General features: G+C 45.0%; 1 protein-coding gene across 1 annotated transcript in view; it reads left to right on the forward strand.

Annotated features, from left to right (window-relative positions):
• CUNH6orf132 (chromosome unknown C6orf132 homolog) overlaps positions 1 to 13,972 on the forward strand; it is a 25,665-nt gene extending 11,693 nt beyond the window's left edge. The window contains exons 3-6 of the mRNA XM_026660983.1: positions 8,196 to 8,271; positions 9,672 to 10,499; positions 10,578 to 12,831; positions 13,867 to 13,972. Of these exons, the coding sequence (XP_026516768.1) occupies positions 8,196 to 8,271; positions 9,672 to 10,499; positions 10,578 to 12,831; positions 13,867 to 13,972 (3,264 nt within the window). The remainder of the gene's footprint in view (positions 1 to 8,195; positions 8,272 to 9,671; positions 10,500 to 10,577; positions 12,832 to 13,866) is intronic.
• The last annotated feature ends 7,602 nt before the right edge of the window (positions 13,973 to 21,574 follow it).

Consider the following 21,574-nt stretch of genomic DNA (forward strand, 5'->3'; position numbering starts at 1 on the left):
CACAGGACTCTTTGTCGTTGTGAGTACAGTATTCTGATTTCACTGCTACTGGTAATGCCCTCTCGTTAGCTCAGTTATGAGATCCTCATTAGTAAAGTGAGGTCATGAAGCAGAAGTGGGGAAAGGGAAATCAGCAAAGCTCTAAGCGGGGATGCTGTAAATGAGCAAAACCCCCTTGAGCTGAATAGAACAATGGAGCAGTTGGTGTCCTGATGTGGTATAGCAGGACTTTACACCCAATGATATTTATGGGTCAGTGTGTGGCTCAGTGCCTGCCAGCTCCAAAAGCAAATCCTCCTCCCAGTGTGTGATAGGAGAACCCTACAGAATTCAGAGGGATTAAACTATTGTAGAAATTACTTTAAAAACCTAGAGAATCAGACCCTTTTTGCAGGCTATTTTGAACGATCCTCTAGGCTGCTGTGAGCGGGACATAACCCTTGAATAAAGAATTATCACTGTTCTGTTCTATTCTAGATAGGTTTTTATCTGAGTGCCTTCCAGTAGTGCATTAAGCAACGTGACTACACATCTGTCACATGTTGTTGTTTCTCTCATCTTTTCTCCGGGAGGAGGAGTGTGTGCAGTGGAGTGTCATGTTTTGGTAGACGTGTGGTGAATTTTGTTGTTGTTAAATAAATATACCCATTGTTATGTGTTTATATTAGAGAAGGCAGGTCAAAGGAATACATGTGGCACTTGGAGAAGGTTTGTGATGGTCCTGAGTTCATTCCAGAGCCTCAGACTATGCCCAGGACCGGATGCAGACAAAACTCCTGTCCTGATTAAAAAATTGAGTCATGTATTAGAATCGGCCCAAATTCAGCAAATGCCACTTGGGGGTTCTTCAGCAGCTCCTTCCCTCCTCCCCTGTATAACACAGGTTGCATTAAGATGGTCGTCATAATTTTGGCCATCCTCGCTCTTAAGGTGAGCATGTAACTAACAGAGCTGAGAGGGAGGAAAGACTGGTATGTCTACGTCAGGTTGAATTAACCCCATTGAAATAGCTTCTTTATTTGTTTCATTCCCTGTGTACCAAGCCACATACATGCTCAGCTCTGCCACAGCTGCTTAACATCAAAGTCAGGGAGTGCACCAAAAACAAAGGGTAGCTGCTCCTCTATGCCTGTGACTTGGAGCTCTTCCATGATGGGTGAGGCTGAGAGCTTTTCCCTGGGATCTCTTGGGCTTTTGCTCTCAGTGCATCAGTTTCGCTTGTTTGCACTGTCAGACAGTTCTCCCATACCTTTACGTAACCTCTAGACAGGTCCTTCTATAGAAACTCCTTGGGACAGGGACTGTCTCAGACAGGATTATCAGCACTTAAATAGCAACTGGATGCTAACATTGAAATTAGGAGGTACAGTTAGCAAGGCTAGATATGGGGATCCCCTAAAAATCTCCAGAAGAGTCTATCTCCAGAATCAGAAGGAGAGAGTACTTCTTGCAAATTCAGTAAAATCTCCCCATTTGCTATGAGAATTGGGTATATTTTTCCCCACATGATGATCCTTCCCAAGGGTTGAGTCCCATAAGGAGTGTGGAATAGGGCTCAACTGCCTAGGTGTATTACGGAGACAGGGTAGCTGAACTGCATGTAATATACCAGACATGGGATACTGTCCTTAGCAGATACTGGTCTGGTCATGCAAATCCTGCATTCTTAGCCCTGAAGAGCTGACATAGCTAAGAGAGAATGAGCCAGATTCTGTTGCTTCTTGTGCCTCATCAGCATAGCTACATTTACAACATTTCAGTCAGTTATGACACCTGTGCACTGCAGCGACTGGGTTGCATAAATATTAATGGAGTTTTACAGGTGTTGTTATGGGTATTAGGAGACAATAGAGTTGCAGAGGTGTCATTAAAGGAACAATTAGGAGGCTGTGGGATTACACAGGTATTGTTGAAGGAATAATAAGGAAGCAATGGAGCTGCACAGGTGTCACTGAAGGCATGACTTACCTGCAGAACGTTTCTTAAAGCTTATCGCAACACAGAGAGAGAACCCTGCTTGATTGGGAGAGCTCAGACTGAGTTTTCAGGGCTGGCTTTTAGTTGAAAAACGTTTTAGAACTTTTGTCTTGTATGGAATCAAAGAGAAGGAACAAGCATGGGAACCCCGTGCGGTCAATTTTCCAGGGGAGATCCATGCTTGTGGTACAGCCGGCCTTCTGCCTCTGCTTGAAATGGGCTACTAGGGGAAGAGAAACAGGGCAGGGGGAATGAATAGGTCTCTGCAGCACAAATGTCTTTTGGAATAAACATGCAGCACCATCCCCTTACTCAGCCTCAACAATGCAATTTTTTCACCTCCCCATGGTGTGCTATTTGGCTACAGGAGGGGAGCTGTCAGACTCCAAGCTTACATAGTCCCTCATCCTCCAACAAGTGTCATGGTATTGCTGCCCTCCCCCCTGATGCTTCCTAGCTTCTCTGCACTCTCAGAATTCCCTTTATAAAAATAAACGGTTAACTATAAATGGAGAAACCAAAGGAATGAGTCACTGAGAAGGCTAAAAAGAAGGGCAGCCCAGCTGTGCCTTTGCAGGCAGTGAGAACCTGCCCTGTAAGCTCCTCAAGTAGCGTCTCTCCCTCCCTGCTTTGCTGCCCTGTCACTCGGTCTGTCTGGCATCAGAGAGAAATGAGAGCTTTTCTGCCTACTGAATGTCGGCTGCACTTCCCTGCATCCCACACATACACAGCAGAACAGCGTAGAGGTACTTCTGGCCCAAGTGTTTCTATAGCAGGGAGGCCTGGTGGAACGCATGCTTACACGGTGTCACATGACCCCTGCCCGGGGGAGGGGGAGGGGAATGGGGATTCTTAACACTGGCAAATGAAGTTCTCCTCCAAAAAATGGGGGTTTAGTGGCTAAAATTTTTGCAGAAAAACTTCATTTTTGTCTTCATTTTTTGACATTGCAGGGGAAATGTCTCACACTCTTCAATTTTTTTTTTCCAATTGGGGCGCCGGGGGGAGAGTAGGGGGTTTTCCCACTAAGGTAGAAGTAAATTGTTTTTTGAAATTTTTAATAGAAAAAATTTGAATTAAATGAAAAATGGAATTTAAACATGTTTTTTTCTTTGCATAATGACCTTGCCTTTTTTCACCCAGCTCTAGCTGTGATGTGAAATGAATGGAGCGGAGACCCACTCTCCTGCTCCTGAGGCCTTGCTGTAACACACATCACATAAGCAATTTACTAATCTATAACCCCTTCTTTTCACACAGCAACTGACATTCTGCATTGCCAGGGCTTTGCTAGGCTGACGTAGATGCGATCGTGAGTCAATATTGAAAGTGGCTTAGGGTTTGTGTACACCCTGCCTTGGAATTGTGCCCAGACCTCTTCAACATTCCTCTCTGTATGACAATTTTTCCCTTGCAAGACTAACTTCCTTCCCACATGAACCCTTATAGCATTCAGCAGTGGCCTTGCTACCAGGGGCGATGTTTTCCAGTAGGCACTTTAATGAGAGGGTACTTGCAACTCATGTACTCTTGGGAGCAGTGGCTCTTTCTTCAGTGATCAACAGCCTGCACCTCGCACAACTTCCTCCATTCTCATTGCCAGTGCAAGGTGCTGCCTTGACAGCCCTGGAGATCAAAGCACACTAGCTAAAACCACCAAGCAGGGGCAGCAGCGGAAGGGGCAGGAAAAGCTTTCTTGGTCTGCCTCACCCCTGACTTGGAGGAGCCACCAAGAGGGATTAGGAGGGAGCTCAGTCAGCCCTCGGCCTCTCTGAGCTTGCCACAAACGGGGGCTAGTGGTTGGGTCATCTTTTGCTACAGACTCTTGCCTCTGGGAACCACAATGAGACGCACCAAAGTCATTCCAAATGAAGGACGTGTAGGTCCTCGTGATAGGAGATCGTGGAACCGGGCAAAGTACAGTCAGGCAGGGCTCTCTCATTAGCATTTGAAGGGTGAGAGAAGCTTCCTTGGAGAGGGACGGCCTAATTCTGTCCCACATTCATGAAGGAGCGCCTTTGCATGCCAGTGAATGCTCATCCCAAGCAGGGCGCTCAGCGCACAGAAAACCTCCTCAAACCTGAAATGCTGGTTCTAAGCGAACCACTCAGGAGAGTAGAAGCACCTCACCATGAGTCAGAGGGAGGCTGAGTAAAGCTAGTCACATGCCTAGCAAATACATGCAGTTGCTATGGCCAGCATTGTCAAGAGAGGCCACTGACTTGGGCTTCCTCCATTTTTGGAAGACAAACATGTGACATTGTGGGGGCTAATTTTGAGAGGTGCGGCGCAACCACAACTCCAAAAGAATTCCCTGGGAGCAGCAGGTGCTCAGACAGGACCCTTAAACATCTCATTTTGACAGCTCAAAAAATTGGACACCCACAGTTATTGGACACTTGAAAATATAGGCCTTCCTCTTGTTCATTTCTGTAAGGGTGTGTCACTGTAATCCAGTGTGTGACACATGCACTTCTCAGAATGCAGGGGCAAATGAATGCTTAGAAATCACTCTATTTCCTTGTTAACAAGCTACTACCGTATGTGTATTGCGCTGCTGAGATTCAATAATTGCTGGTTTTCTATTTGTCGCCTCCCTTATGCTTTCATGGCTGTACCAGAGAAGGCCACGCGAGCTTGTATGAAATGCCTTTAGACATCTCTTTGTTTGGCTTTTGCTGGCAAAGTTGCAGACCTCAAGGAAATCCTATTGAAGTCATGGCCTGACAGCTTCAGCTGGAGAGGTGCCGCTGGGCAAGGGCAAAGGGGGAGAAATCCTGAAATGCTTCCTTATCCCCTCTGTTCTCCTTAGCCCTTCAACAAAAGCTAAGGTTTCTTGCCCAAAATGTTCCCTCCCATTATCTTGGGTATCTCCAGGAACCACAGAATGTCCTGCATGGGAACAGCCAGAAGTCCATCTAGCCTGGCAGTCGGCCTCTGACAGAGGTTGATACCTGATGCCTTAAAAGTAGCCAGCCTGTTCACCACTGTTAATGTGCCTGGTCAATTGAATATTGACATACATTTTGGGGCTGAGGAGGATGGTCTCCTGACTGTGTCATGATCAGTTTAGGGCAGGCACTGAAGGCTGTGACTGGGACTCCGTAAAGCACACAGTGAGGGAACATCTGCATTTTCCATTTTGTCAAGAATTGACAGGAAACTCTGGGTGAGCGTGGGGGCGGGGAAGCTATTTGCCATGTTCATTTATATTCTTCTCTCTGGGAGATCCTCTCGGGTTTCTCTGCCACTTCTGATCACTGCTTCTTCTGGAGCCCAGCCACACTGCTCCCAACACAGTCTAAAAGGGAGTGTTTTAACAAGTCAGCCGTTCCTTCCCGTCCTACCTGCTGCTGCTGAGTGTGATCTCTCTGGGACATAAAATTCAACCCCTGAGTGAGACCGCTTAATAGCACTCTGGTGAGTTGGGCAATATTATAGTCCTCAATGGACCCCCTTTCCTGGCAGCATTAATGTAAATAGCAGCCCGCCTGGCATTCATGAATCCAGGCCAAGGCAGCTTTTGCAAAAACCCCATCCTTGATACATATTAGCAACACTCAGAGTGGGTGGGGTTGAGAATCCTAAGCATTCAAGTGTCTGAAGGTGTGTGTGAAATTGCAGGACAATGGTCACGTTTCAACCTACAGCCAGCAATGTTCTGGATCTGTGAACGATCCAGGAAGGAAGATATTTTTAGTACCATGTATTCGCTGTATAATTATCAGGTGGTGCGGAAAACACAACCCAAACAATTGCAATGTTTCTTTTTGACTCTAATAGGGTATGTGGTTCTTAGAACAATTTTTTTTTGGTGGCTCAGGGTGTGGCCACTAACCCTTGCTGGTGGCCGCTCTGACAGTTTTTCCAAGCCCAAACCCCGCCGCACTGGGCTGAAAGCCCAGAGCCAAAGCCCAGGGGCTGAAACCTGAAGCCTGCTGAGCACACACACACTGGGTCCGATGTGTCTGCAAAGGTGCTGCCCGGAGCCCCCAGGAGGCTGCGTGGTGCAAGGCGCTGATTTCCCCCCAGCCCCCCAACTGGTGGTGCCAGCATGGCAGCCAGCAAGGCAGCCAGGAGCAACAGCTAGACGCTACTGGGAAGGGTCACTGCTTTGCCACCGTGCCCCCGCCCCCAGCCCCATCTCAGCCCAAGAGGCTGTTGTGGTTGCAGAAAAATCCCCTGATGGCTGCATGCAGCCACAGTGGCTGCAATGAGAAATGCAAACCCTCATGCTGCAGGGCACAAGCCAACCTCTAACTATTGGGGGTCAGGAGGAAGCATTCCCCAGGGGCAGGTTATTCCATAACTGCCTACCACGGGGTTCTTGCCCCTTCCTCTGAAGCAGCTGGTGCTGGCCGCTGTCAGAGACAACAGACTGGGCTAGATGTGCCACTGCTCTGGAAATTCCTGTGTTCCTAAATTATCCCACACTGCTTTCTTTTTACACCCAGTGCCTTTACAGCTAGTTAATCTAGACTCTCAACGTGTTTATGATGGTGGAGTAGATTATGTGTTAAACTGAAACTTTGGCCAGTGGGACCTTGGAACCCTACTGCAATCTCTTGCAAAAGTAACAATATTGCCAAACGAAAGGCAAAGGGCACTGGCTACAGCATTATCCAGGGGTTTGTATAAGAAACGCAGCCACGCTGTGCAATGGTGGAAACTGCTCTTAGGGCAAAATTCTCTTTGCACAAAGGACTGTAAAGAGCTGCCTAGAAGAAGCCGTTGGCAGTGCACAACACCACATTTTATGGGTCCTACAAAATCCAGGAACTGTGCTATCTGTTCTTGAGCTCTAGCTGCTGGCTCTTTATCTGTTAACAATGTATGTTTTCTATCGATAAAGAGCACTCCTGTTACAGGAACCATCTGACTGGTATAAATTTCTCTGTACAGAATGGCCCAATTCAGCCTTGTCCAGCACTTTGTGCAGTCACAGCAAAGTGGGTGTCTAACACCACTGTTCTGATTTGGTAGCACTTTGCACAAGGTGTAGGTGACTGCACACGGTGCCAGGCGAAGAAGGAATTGAGCCTGGAATGTCTATAATGAAGTCTCGAAAAGGGGCAGCCGAGGCTCAAAACTGCTGAGTAAAGCGTTGGTCCAGGAATTAGAGTTCCAGTCCTGACAGGGTTTAGTCTGTAATTTTCACGCATTAGGGTATGTTTAGCGAGCAGCAAAAACTTTAAACGCTTTTGCTGAATGATCATCACAGTGAGTCACTGGAGGGGCAGGTTGGGCTGTTTGTGTTTGGGAGGCACGGGAGGCCCTTGTTCAGCATTTCAGCCTAGTTGAAAGTGCCACGAATGAGGCTGCTTCTCGGAAAAATGGCATGAACTGGAGCTGAACAAAATTTTTGCACCCAAATGACCTGAAATGGCCCTGGCTTCAGACAGCTCCACAAGCCTGAAGCTCAGCAGGGTCACTAAGATTTGGGCACATGGGCCAGTTCCTGTTTTGCTTGTGCATCAAAATGCTTCCAAATTTGCAGTGCGGCTGCAAAAAGAGTTGACTCAGCAATTTCAGCTGGGTTTCACAGTGGGTCCTCAGTGCTAACTAGGGAGAGGAATGCAAACCCACGAGGGTTTGCGGGGTGGAGGGCAGTGTCAGTGGCACTTAACTTGTTAGGCTGTGCTGAATGCCGCAGCCCCTCCACAGAATTCATGCCATTTCTTTAGTGAGTTAGTGTCCTCTGCACGTGAACTTTGGTGAGCAACTGCCAATGCTCGGTGGAGACTATCTTCACCCCTGCCCTGCCCTGTCCAGTAGAGATGGAATAAGGCAATCTGGAGTGCCAAGTCCACTCCCAACAGGGGTGCTTCCCAAGGCCACCATGCCAGCAGCGGGTGCACCAATGGTGGTAGCTCTCTGGCAATAGCTGGTGTTCCTTCCCCGGTGGGAGGTTGTCTGCGCGTGCAGGCAGACATGTCTGCCCTGGTTACAGTCAAGTCATGTTTTCAAGCTTTTCTTCACAACCAGGAGGCCTAGGAACATATATAAATGAAAGCTGAGATTCAGATGACCTAACATGGGTAAAACTCATGCCCAGCACTTTATACACATGGTATTTGAGGTGTTTTTTATTATTTATTATTTATTTTGTATTGTTGTAGCGCCTTGGAGCCCCAGTCATGAATCGGGACTCCTTTGTTCTAGGTGTTGTGTATATACAGTTGTGAGTTTTCTTACCATCCACTTATTAAACCTTTCAGAACACCCAGGAGACACATGGAGTGGCTGTGCCAACCCCTTCTGTGCCGGAGGGCTTTGAAGAAAAAGCATCTCTAGGTAAGGTGTCCTCTCTGCTGAGGTATTCAAAGCCCTTAAAATGGCTTTAATGCACAGATCTGCTTATGTTGCCGTCACCGTTCCTTAATCATGCAACTAGTTTGGCTGAAGACAATATACCAAGGCGTCAGGATCTGGCCTCCTGTGTGTTTCCACACAAACTGAGTAAGCTTTCAGTTGCTGGCTGACTTGAGGAGGATTCCAAGTGTCCTTAGGGAAAAGGACTGAAACACAGTTACGAGATGCTGTCATCAGATGAAGCCAACACCTGCAAAGCATGTTGGGTTAGTTTTTTCTGTGATGCAACCATGGCAACTATCAAGAGTTTTTTAAACATATATAAAGTTATTCCATTGTTGACATGGAAATTTGGTTGCTTAATTTGTTCCCTTATTCTGTAGGAAGCATAGGAGGTAACTAAATTTTGTCTTGACTCTAGATAGTGACTGTGATAATAAGAAGTCAGGAGACTGAATATGCTTTTCTGCCAAGTATTACATAATGTCTTGGGAGTCCTGAAACAATCTCATTCTAGTTGTTTCCTTTGTGGACCCAGTTTATCTGGTTTCATATATTTTATATGCAAATCAGTGCATCAGAAAAGACAGAGACACACCGAGGGAAAGTACAATACAAAATAAGTTAGTAGCAATCGCTAACTTAAAACTCGTGAACCCCAATCAAAATTCCATAAGTTATGGAAGTATCTGATAGAAGTCTACAATGTCTTTTCTTTTTTTTTATTAATTCCTTCCTAATTTTCATGACCAAATGAGCAAAAAATACATTGCAGGATCTCCCAGTGCAGAAAGAAGCCAAGAGACCTTCTCTTGTCTATTAACCTCAACTTGTTTTTAAGAAAAGGCTCAATCCATTTTTTTCTTAGTGGTGAGATATAACTCTTATGTTAGAATAATTATGAACTAGGATCTTCAGATGACTCATTCCACCTGGGCTGAAAGGTTTACAGGTATTATCCAGGCCACCTAAGGAGGTGCTAGGTGCCTTCAACTGCCAGTGAAGTCAACAGGAGTTGCGGGTGCTGCGCACCCTCAAGATTAAAGACCTAGAGATTAGTATATTTCATATACTCCATAGAGAGCCTGGTACAAGCTATACCTGCTTCATTAGGGTCTGCCCCTGGGATTTTAGTTGCAAAATCAGGCCCTTTTTCTGGGCATCTCCTAAAGATGTATGGAACGCAAGCGCGCTATTAAGGAGTGAGTTGCAATGGCTGTGTTGCTGCTAAAATCATTTTAAATCAGGTTGTTTTAAATGAAATGCTTCCAGCTGGTTGTGTGACACTTGGCTCTTCTTAGAAGGACAGTTTTGCTGGAGATGTTCTCTGTATGGACCTTGCCAATGTGCAATGTGTTTAATACCAATGTTCTTTCCCATAGGCCTTAGGCCCCAAATCAATGGAAACTACAGACTGTACAATTCAGTTGGAGACCTGCGGCCAAAGGCTTTCGAGAGGGACTATCTGGACAATGATATTCCTCCACCACCTCCAATGGCCCCACCCCCACCTCCACCCTCCATGGCACCCCCACCCCCACCAATGGAAATACCACTGCCTCCACCGTGCACGGCACCTCCACCGCCACCGCCGCTGCCACCACCACTACCTCCAATGGCAGCATCTCCGCCATCCGTGGCTCCGCCCCTGCTTTCGTCTTCAACCGTATCTTCTTCCAGACCGCTGTCCCCTCCGGATTTCATTCCTCCAGCACCTCCACTCGCTTTTGTGGTGCCCCCGGCGCCGCCTCTGCCCCCTCCAGCGCCTCCCACACTTCATACTCCCATCTCAAACGGCGTCTCCAAGTGGAAATCAGAAACGGTTCTGAACATGAGGCAGACGGACGCCAGGGAAAATGCCAGCGCCTCCTCTCTCACTGTCACCACTCCACCGGCCTCTCACCAGAAGGAAGAGTCGCTGACCAAGTCCACCCCAGAACCTCACCTAACTTTCCCCAGATCATTAAAAGTACCTCCCGCTGCCCCAGTGAGAAGTTCATCCATTTCCATGGAAGAAAAAGTTTCCGGTGAGGAAGATGGGCCTATTTCCAGACAGCCTCACACCCGCCCTCCCCTTCCGCCGAGCTTTACCATAAGACCTGCAGCCAAGGTGCACTTATCTGGAGAAGCTGAGCAGAAATCTACCTTGGATAGGCAGATAGTAACAAAGCCCGTCAGACAAATCACAGAACCCGCGAGCCCAAGACCAGGGTCAGACTCCGGCAAAGGGACTAATTTTAATAGCTATCGATCCTCATTGTCAGAGGCAGCAAAGGTCCCGCTGGAGAAAGCTGAAAAGGACTTAGGTCCAAAATCTGAGCTTCCTACTGCAGAGGAGGAACTGGACGTGCCCTCCCCAGACTACACATCATCTGATGATGACTGGAAGGAACCCAGTAATCTAAACAGGCTGAAGCAAGAACTGTCAGTTCTGCTGTCCTCTTCTTCGAAAAGGGAGGAGAGACAGCTGGATAAACCCATAACTGCCAGACCTACCAATAGTATTACTGACCATGCTAGCAATGATAGGTTTAGCTCTGTTGGGTCAAAACAAGCTAAACCTACTTTGAAGGATCCACAGTTACCAGCAGGGGGGGAAAGTGAGAGGAAAGGGAAGATACCTACTAATTCACTCACTGCAAAAGAGAACTCCTCCTCGGTTTTCTCTGCTCCAGTCAATAAACCCACCAACACGCAAGCAAACAGTGTTATGAAATTCAGGAACGAGCTGGAAGCACTACTCTCCCCAACAAAGGAAGCTAAACCACCAATAGGACTTACAGATCACAGACACAGTCCAGGCACAAACAGAGTTACCCTGAATTCTGGTAGCAGCCAGACAAATTCTGGTGACTCCAGGCTGCCAAAACCTGTTGCCAATCAGCTCCCACCCACAGCAGCTTCAGTGGAAGTTGAGAAGACACAGGAGGATCGTAAGACTCCCAGTGCCCTCACCAGTAATAAGACTTTGGAGAACTTAAACCCTGTTCCGGGATACCCGCCGTCTGACAATGTTCGGAAGTCTCCAGACCCACCTCAGAAACCAAAGGACCAACTCTTTGTTCTAGCCTCCTCTTCACCCTCCTCTATAGAGGCTACCTCTCCCACACAAACCTCTGGGCCATACACAGACTTTTCTCTCGTCCAATACAAGACCCATCGGGCCAAGACCAGCTCCACAGACAGTCTATGCTCTCTGACCCCCTCCCAAACTGTGGAGGAGGGGCCAGTCAGTACAAACAAACATGATGCAGAAAGAGGCACAATCCTGTGCTCTGCTGAGAAGCCACGGGTACCTTCAGAGCCATCCTCTTCCTCCATGAATGCAGACCAGGAGGATGACGATGCCCTGATCCACCCAGTCACAGGAGAAAAGGTGGAGAAAGGCTCTCCAATGGCTCTCCTCCTGGCTGCAAAACAGCGGGCCCAAAGAGGCAGGCAATCTGCCTCCCGCCAGAACAGTTATTTGTCCAAAAAGCCTCCCGTTAAGCTATCCGAGAAACTCAGCAGCGGCAGCAGCAGCCAGTCAGAAACTGGCTCGACCAACTTCTACTACAGTGAGTCCAAGCCCTACTCCTTTGTGGTGGTACCAAAGTCCCCGCCAAAGGAGTCACCTGCCCTTTTGGAGGGAAAGCAGCATGACAGGATGGTCACACCTGAAGGCAAGGCACTGGGCTTCTCGGAACCAGGACAGAGAGCCTACAAACCACTGTCGTTCTCCAGCACTTCTGAGCAAAGCCAGAGCATGCAGAAAACTAGCGCTGGGGAGTCCCAGCGCCTTTCCAAGCCAGACAGGTTTGGTGCCTCCAGTTTAGTTCAAGGCCTCCTGGAGTCCAGACACTTGAGACCACAAGACCTGCCCCCCAAACCTGACCTTCCCCTGTACGCTGCCTCTTCACCTCCTAGCTCCTTGCCCAAGGAGGAGGAAGAAAATGGAGAGAAGCTTGACTTCGAGATCATCCCACCACCACCAGAGTTCAGCAATGACGCCAACAGGGTCGAGGAAGCTTCTTCAAACGTGGCAGAGAGCCGCAGAGACCGCAGTTTCCCTGATTACAGCCAACCCTGGGAAAGGCAGCAGAATATCCGACGTCCAAGCTACGGCTATGGCAACAGTTACGTCCTGCCCTCCAAAATGGCCCCAGACAGCGGTACGAGGAATAGCGGCTTCAGTCAACATTACCCAGGTGGCAGTTACTCCACTGGCCCTCCTGTCTACAGCGCAGACAGCCGCCCGCTGATCAAGAAGCGCCTATACGTGTCTGAACCCGATAGGTCCTACACGAGAACATCCACGTCCTCCAGGAACGTTAGCACACCCGTGACCTATGGCCACAACATGGTGGGGTATGGCTCCCAGGCTGCAGAGGGGATGCGCCGGGTCAGCTCCACCCACAGGAGTGCCCCCAGCAGCACGCAGGGCAGGCGGATGTCACTGGAGCCCCCTGGGAAAACCATGTCTTGTAGCAACACCATGAACAATGCCAAATATAAAGGGCAGAATGGGGACTACTCTGCCGCCAGTGCAGCAGCAACCAGCAGGTATGTTCCACTTATTGCGAGGACAGGGGGGCTGGAGGGGTGTCCGATTTGAATCCCCAGGTCTGAACCCGTATCTGTGGTTCTCATTCTGGGTCACATCCAAGAGAGGAAGAGGCTTCTCCCCCAGTACTGGCTCAGGTGCAACTGACGTCTTTTGAGAACATCTTTGGTGCTCTCTCTAACTCAAACCCAAGACCTGATTCTTCCTTCCACCTCAGTCCTAGGCCTGACTTTCAGTTGGTTTTCCCTCTGACCCAGGCACTGTCTGGCTCCACGCACAGCCCCCTCAGCCATCTCTAATTATAACTTGTTCTGGAGGGTGCGGAGGGTTTGCTTAAGGGAAAAATATCCCCAAATTGAAGCAGTCTGTTTGAAGGGCAGGCCAGGCAGGGCAGGGAACAGGACCATGTCTTGCTCCACGTTTGCACTATGCCTACTAGTAACAGGGTCTCAATCATGATTGGGGCATCTGGGCGGCGCCGCAATACAGATACAAGCCAGAAAGAGCACTATGAGCAAGCCTTATCCTAGCTTCTTCCCGGAATCCTGAGACCCTTCTGCTGGCAAAGCAGGGAGAGGTGTGTCCCCTCCATGTGACATATGCTTCCCAAGGAGCGTGCTCCTGAATCGGTTTTAATTAGAGCGTGTTTTGAAGCAGATTTAAAATATGAGCAGAGGGATTCCTTTGCCTGGGGCGCTGTAGGTACGTCTTGTTGCACCGTCAGATAAAAGAATGGTGCACATTTAAAGGCACAGTGTGCCCACTGGTACAGGCCGTGCAGATGGCAGAGTAGTTATGGCTGGAACTGCCCTAGCCAATCTGTCCCTGCATGCGTGTCTTCAGAGTTGGGCTGTTGGATACTATGGCAACAGGCACTGGAGAGAACTACAGCTTGCTCTCCCTGGGTGCAGAATAAAATATAACTACAGGAACACAGTTATGCTTGCCCCTATCCCTCTTGGATGCCTTGCTGCTTTGTTTTATAAATGGCTTCCATGGCTTTTGATGACTTCCTCCTTTGTTTCCTCCTTCAGGCCTACCCAGGGCAACCCACAGTACAGTTCTCCTGTGAACACCTTCACTGTCAGGCCTGGGACACGGCAGCCGATTTCCTACACGTACCAAGGTAGCCATCGATAAGTTGGTTCAGGAGGCTGCTTTGCTGTCTCCAGTTACATAAACCCCACAAGCCTGTTCCAACGTGGTGTGACGCAGGATGGACCTTGACATGTCATTAATGATGAAGTCTATCCAGGAGTGGTTCTGTAGGAGCATATGGGTCTGCCATGGCTCCCAGAGTATCCTATAAATGCACTGCTTGCAAATTATTGGGGGCGAGGGTGAGACTAAAACCCTTCTCAAAAAAACAGATATGGAGAGTCGTTACTGGAGAGGCCCAGTTGCTACACTGTTGTCTTGGGGGAATGCCTTCTCTCTCCCCCACAGGACCATTAGGTAAATGCACTAGCCTATTAGGGCTTTTAAAATGTAAAAGAAAGAACATGCCCTGCATGGTGTTTAAAAGCACGATACAAAATTACTCGTTAGTGATTTTCTTTTGTTAAATTCAGTTTTAAACCTACTTTAAATGCAATTTATTTGGAAGGGGGGAAAAACTCCACTGGGAACCTGCATGACAAGGGGAAGGTGTCTGAATCCAATTATGCTAAAAACGGGATGTAGAAATGGGGAGTTTTAACAGAACAGTGAGAGACGTGATCAGAGCAGAGGATGGAGGATCTGGAACTCCTAGAAGCTAATCCTAGCTCTGCCACAGACTCACTCATTAGCCTTGGGCAAGCCAATTAGCTGCATGTTTTCAAAAGTGGCTTTTGATTTTTGAGGGCCTGTCTTGACCCCTGAGGTCCATGGGAGCTGTAGGTGCTTCAGTATCTCTGGAAAAAATCACCTTTGTGCTCTCTCACTGAGCAGCCAGAAATGGAGGTGTGCACGTTTAAAAGCCATTGCTGAAAATTTGGGCCTTAATGTCTTGTCTTCATTTAGCTCTTTTATAAATGGTGCTGGTGCTAATGCTAATGACCACGTGCCTCAGAGGAGTGCTGAGAAGATTAACTGGTTCAGGTTTGTGAAGTGCTTTGGAGATGGAAGACACTAAGTGATAATTGTCCTTAAATTCTGTCCATACTAATGGACATCACTGTGACTTACAAACTGTGTAGAGTTTTACAGTTCTCTTGTCCCTCAGAAGAATGCCCCTTTAAATGCCCCATTCTAAACAGTTAAGCAACTTGTTTCCTATACATTCATGTCTCAAAGGATGTGGTTTTAGTTTTAGCCTACTTTGGGGTCAGCTAATTTTTAATATAGTCCTTAAGTAGCTGACACACTGTCGTTTGGTGTGTATATTAGTGGTTTATAGCATTGTCTGTTTTTATCTATTTCTGTAAATGTATTATGGATGCACTCTTACCATCTCATCAGGCAAGCATGCTGCACTGTGTCTGCTTTCTTCCAGTTCAAATATCTGTCTGAATTACAGTCAAACAAAGGTTATCCAAATGAGATGGGAGCCATGAAAGTAACTGTAGGTAAACAGGGGACTTGAGTCTCTCTCTCTCTCTCTCCATATATATATAAAAAAAACACACACACGGGGATATCTCATTTTACATAACCAAAGTTTGTTGAGCTAATTTAGTTGGTAAAAGATACATAAACAAAACAAAAATCTAGTATGCATCAAAATAAACTCAATTAAAATGACTGTAAAATAAATGTAAAAACATGTAGAACATATTTTCTAGTTATGGACATCAAACAAAAAGCACTTTGAGACACTAGTCATTTTTTATTTAAAGCACTTTTTATTTTCACTAATATGCAATACCTTTTTAGTTCACTGAAGCTTTTCCCATGTAGTGTGTGTGTATATGTAAAAGGTTTTTATTTTTGCTGTTGGACTCTTACCATTAAGTGAAAAGTGAAAAACTTTGGCTTACACTATGCAATTTTTTAAAACAAGTTTTTTTGGTATGAATGTCATGTTGTAAATTGATAGTAAGTGTACCATTATTTGTAATTCATTATACTACTGACTTAACTTCTGCCCTTATTCCACAGTTGTCCCATATAGTGGATATAAATTTAAGTATTCTGGACTTCTACTTTGCTACAAATACAATGAGAATGCAAATATGATAAGTGGAATAGCTGAAATTCAATTCCCCTAATACACATATGACACACAATTCCAAATAAGCTTACTCCAGGTGGTATGCAATAACTAACACAAGAAATGCCAGCGTGGTGTTTAAAAATAAAATGAATGGGTACTGATGGAAGCAATAATTTTCTCTATATTGTAAGTTGTTGCCAAAAGTACTAGCGCTCCAATCCTGCAAATACTTAAGAACACATGCAACTTTTATATTGTACCTAGTTCTTTTGGAAGTTTATGGGATTACATGTGTGAGTAAAGCAATGCACTTTTTTTCACCATTTTCAGTTTCACACAGGCATGATTTTGCTGCTTAATGTAACTTTTTGCAAACTAAGATTCTGGCATCGACCTCTAATAACCTGAAATTGTGAATGCCAACTTTCCCGTCAAAACTGTTCAAAAACAAGCTTGGGAAATTGAAGCTTTGCTCATAAATGATCCATTTTCACTAAGGAATGGGCCTAGGTTGTTCTGGGTTTTGGTTTTTCCAAGCAAAACCCTGTAAAATTAGCCTGCTATTATGAAAACACAAAATCTGAAATATTGTTTTTTTGACACATTTGAATTTTGTTGCTTGTATTTCACGCAGTCCCACTGGATACACCAATTTGTATTGCTATTTTATGTAGTCTGGGAAGGTTTTACTTCCATCAAAAATTTGGTAAATGATAAATTAAATAGTTATATTGTTCATATTGATAAAACAGATTAGTTTATTTTGTGGACTAGAAAAACAACTTCCATTTTAATTTAATGTGGGCACCTACCCTTATAAATAGATGAAACAGTTTCTTGGAGAACAATAAAATGGTGTCTGTGGTGGTTAATTCAAGCCAGTGTTAATTCAAGTGGGATTTTGTGTTCACTATTATAAATGTGGGTAGGGAGGGTAGTGTGATTTATATTCTACTTCCTGAATGCCTGCTCCCTCTGAATTCAATGGCAAAACTCTGTAGACTACAAGGAGAGCTTCAGTTTGGTGCTTGGACTGGTTCCCAGTGGAGAGCTGCCACATTGCAAAAAATCACCATCCGAGTTATTGGCAGAATAAGCAGGGGGCAAAACCCAGATGGGCAATGAAGAGAGACTTTTAGGGAAGGACTGAGGTGCCTCCAGGTCAAGATGGAAGCACTTTAACAGGACAGCACGTGTAGTTTGCACTGTGCTGTAGATCAACACAGGACTTTATTTTAATTCCAGGGCTCTTAATTTGGCAATTTTCACCAGCTTTCTACATTCAATAATGGTGTTCAGTCTTTGTTTGCTTTTTTAATATAAAATCACCCAGATGAATTAATGGTTATATATGCTCTACTTGGTCACTGTATATAAATCACTGATATGGGTCGCTTCCAAAATGAATAAGTGGTTTATAGTCCATATTAACCTGATGTTTAAAACCTTCTAGTATTTTTAAACGATTTGCTTTAACTTTAATGAAAAAACTTGGTCACTCATTTATCAGAACTGTAGTTATTCCCAGCAAATGAGTATTTTACACATAAGCTACACTGGAGGTAGCATAACTGATATTTTTGCTTGTAAAATGTATAACAAACTTTTATTTATAGACTGTATTAAAATGTCACACACTGTGCAATCTCTCTCTCATTAAATGTGTTTCACTTTTGTTTTTGCTTGAAGGGGTTGGGTTATGTTTGGTTGTCTAATTAAATAAAACCTTTTTTTGACTTATTCGGTTATCCAAATGTTGTTTTAGAGATAATCTGCTCCCAATACATCTGGTGCAAAAGCATAATCTCCCTCAACTTTTAAGATTTAAGGAGAAAAAAGGAGGGTGGTAGGGATTGCCTGTCTCCTGCCATTGGTAAAGGACAAAAGAGCCTTTCATTTCTAGGTAACTGAAATTCAGCCTCTCTGTATAATTACCACCGTCTGTCTATGGATCAGTCCAGCTGACTGTCCATAACAAAACACCACTGCAGTTGGTACTGTCCTCTGTAGCAGGAGCACTAGCGAGTCCAAGGACTGAATGGGTATAAACAGTGAACTGCCTTTTCCCTTCTATAGGCCCCCTCTCTAGTTCTGCCTAGGACATCTGGGCAGGGAAGCTTATTTATACTCTCTACCACCCTCTTTCTATAGAATCATAGGACTCTAGTCTTTAGAGCTGTCAGTCCAGCTTCTTTCACTAGCACCGAAACTCACATATGCATTTGCAAGTCTTAACACGAGCGTCTTTTAAAATGGAAAATGCTTGTGTTACTCACACTACAATGAGAAGAGAAAAGACTGAGGCTTGTTTTAAACATAGCCTCCCTCTTTCCACTCCTCCACATTAAATACACATTTGCATTTCTTTCATTCAGCTCTGGTTACAGACCTGGACTCTTTACTCGGGAAGTGCAGAATATATATATATATATATATATATATATATATATAAATAAAATCCTAAATGCTCAACTTGGGAGGCACACCAAAAACTAAGATCAGTGTTCGAATGAGTCTAATAGTGGAGACATCAATGAATCTAACTTTCCACAGCCCTTTTTACAAATGGCTTCTACATAAATTGGGGTTTATGGTCCATGCCCCTCCCCACCCCACCCCCCTTTTTAAAGTGCTTCTAAGGCCCTGCCTATGTTAAGGAGGCTCACACACACGGATGGCTGTAGCTGTAGACACTCTGGTGCAAATCCCTAAAGCAGATCCCATACACTGATGTAAAATGGAGTTTACACGGTTGCAGTTTACATCAGTCGGTTACATGTGTGTGAATTTCCTTAGATCCCTTCAGCAGAGTTATTTCAGACTATTGAGAAGTCTGTTGCTGTGCAGAAAAATAATAGTTTTTAGCTTGTTCCCTTAAGTACAGTGCAGATAGCATATAGCTACCTCAGGCTGTTATTACTTACCTCTTTGGGGCTCTCTTTGTTCTGTATTTGTACAGAATCTAGCACTATAGGGTTCTGGTCCATAAGTAGGGCTCCTAGATTGTATGACGATAAGAAATGATGTCTGTTTTAGAAGCTCGGACGCACAAGCTTTGTAAAACTGGTTGAAAGATGGATACTAATAGCCAATGACATCTTTGTGCAAAATGGGTTAATGGAATGTGAGCAGGGAAGAACTTGTTTGCTGCTCCCTTCATTTAGAAAGATATTTACTGAAGAAACACTCATTCAGCATTTGGCAGAGAACTAACTGCAGAGGCAGAAGGACACATGAGTCAGAATAGAAAGCAAAAGTCAAACCACCACCAGCCAAACAAAATGGCTCATCCATAACTGAACCAGGTATGCTTGTCTCCAAAGCTATCAAGAACGGACCTACATGCCAGATTTCACTCCAGGGCCAAAAATACCAGCATCTCTGGAGATAAAGATTCCAGTTTAAATTAACAGCTGTATCAGTTAAAAACAAAACACAGTAGAAGCTCTCTGGCCGAGACAACTGTAGGCAGAGGGTGGGTGAACTTGCTTAACACAAGTCTCCTCTGACACACAATAAGCTTTTTCTTTACACAATCTATGCAGCCCACTGCATGTAAGTTAGTTCTTACACTAGCCTGGCATTCCAGGTCAGCTTTTTCAAGAGAGCTCATCTGCCATTAGAGCACCAAAATAAGTGACTGGATCTTCCCAGAGCTCAGCATGCTGGCTCCAGAACGCTGCCAACACCATTCTTTCTAGGTGCCTAAATGGGAGCCGAATGCTCCATATAAAAAACTAGCCCTGTAGAAAAGGAACAGATGTAAATGGATAATTAAATGATTCATTCTTCCATTTTTTCTCCAGGATCCACTGGTTCTCCAAAGGCAAACAGTGGTTTATAACAACTGAAACAGGGCTTACAGACTTAATTTAAGTTAGCTGGGGCCAGATTCTGCAGCTGCTATGCATACTGAACTCCCATTATCTTCAATGGGAACTAGGCACTAAACAGTTATTAGGGAGGCATTAATCAAAACTCCAGATAAGGCAGAGTCAAGTTTTGCACTTAAAGCAGGGATTCAACCTCTTTTCTATGAGGAATAAACTCAATTCCTTCTAGAATTATACATTTACCCATTATGGACAAATGAATGTTCTGAGCACCAAAATTTAAAAATGGGTCCTCTGCAGCTGACGTAAATTCAAGTAGCTGTAACTACAAAAAGCAAGATCAGAGGAATACAAAGGTGAGCATTAAATCACCTTGCACAGCTCCTGTCTTGACCTATATCCAGATCTGATAGCTGTGCTTTGGCAATACTTGCAAAATATGTTTGTTAGCATCAAGGGATATACAAGTGAATTGCCCCCCCCCTCACACTCACACCCTGCCAGTCCCCTAAATTACAGGGGCAGAATGAGCAAGTTAGATAAAAAGCCATTTTAGAGATGACAAAAATACCATTGTATGTTCCATCTGTTCCTAAATAATTTAGTTAAGCATCTATATAGCACTTAGCGTTACCCAAAGCACTGTATAAACATACTTTGAATGAAACATACCTCTGTACATTTTAACACTATGCAACTGAGTTATCAACATAACTTATTGTTTCATATTCTAGAGCACTAAGATTTCTGTTAACCAATTAAGTTACCAGTTCAGTTATCAATGAGCACTCTATTGCATGCAACACATGCATCCCTAAGGCCATAGAACAGGGGTCGGCAACCTTTCAGAAGTGGTGTGCCGAGCCTTCATTCATTCACTCTAATTTAAGGTTTCGAGTGCCAGTATTACATTTTAACGTTTTTAGAAGGTCTCTTTCTATAAGTCTATAACATATAACTAAACTATTGTTGTATGTAAAGTAAGTAGGGTTTTTAAAATGTTTAAGAAACTTCATTTAAAAATTAAATTAAAATGTAGAGCCCCCCAGACCGGTGGCCAGGACCTGGGCAGTGTGAGTGCCACTGAAAATCAGCTCACGTGCCGCCTTCAGCACACGTGCCATAGGTTGCCTACCCCTGCCATAGAATGTAATCTCCTTAGGGTGGAAAGTATGTATTCCTCCACCAGCACAATGAGGCTTAGATTTTAATTGAGCCATTTAGATTCTTCCACAGTATAAATAATAAAAAAATAAGGATGGGGCTGAAAGATGAGATATTTCTCTCCTTAAAGAAAGTGAGGGTTTATATTCAACCGTCAGAAATCGTAATATGAAAGCAGAGCAATACTGGGTATAGAAGACTATGTACAACTTTGTTTTAGATTTTTTTAAACTAGCTAGATAATGGCTTTTTCCAACTGCAATGTCTCATTTCCCATTATGCTGAAATATCCTGATGGAGAAGACCCTACCGGTTTAATGCATAATGATCCTGGCAGATACTCATTTACCTAAAAGAAACGGCTCAACTTTCAAAGAAACAAGATTCTTTCATGCTGCTCTCAACTATGAAATCAAGAGCTCCTCATTAGGTAACCCAATCAGAAATAGATAGCTGCTGCCCCCATGTGGTAGGACACAGGGAAGCTTAGCATTCAGAATAAACTATTAAAAAGTTTGAAGGGGAAGAGCAAAGCGTGTGTGCGCTACTGGCACATTAACAGAAGCACTGAATACTGATCTGACAACATACAATTTTATAAAACCAGTA

This window comes from Terrapene carolina, unplaced genomic scaffold, assembly GCF_002925995.2.
Source record: "Terrapene carolina triunguis isolate 2854851 unplaced genomic scaffold, T_m_triunguis-2.0 Scaffold926, whole genome shotgun sequence".
Lineage (NCBI taxonomy): Eukaryota > Metazoa > Chordata > Testudines > Emydidae > Terrapene > Terrapene triunguis.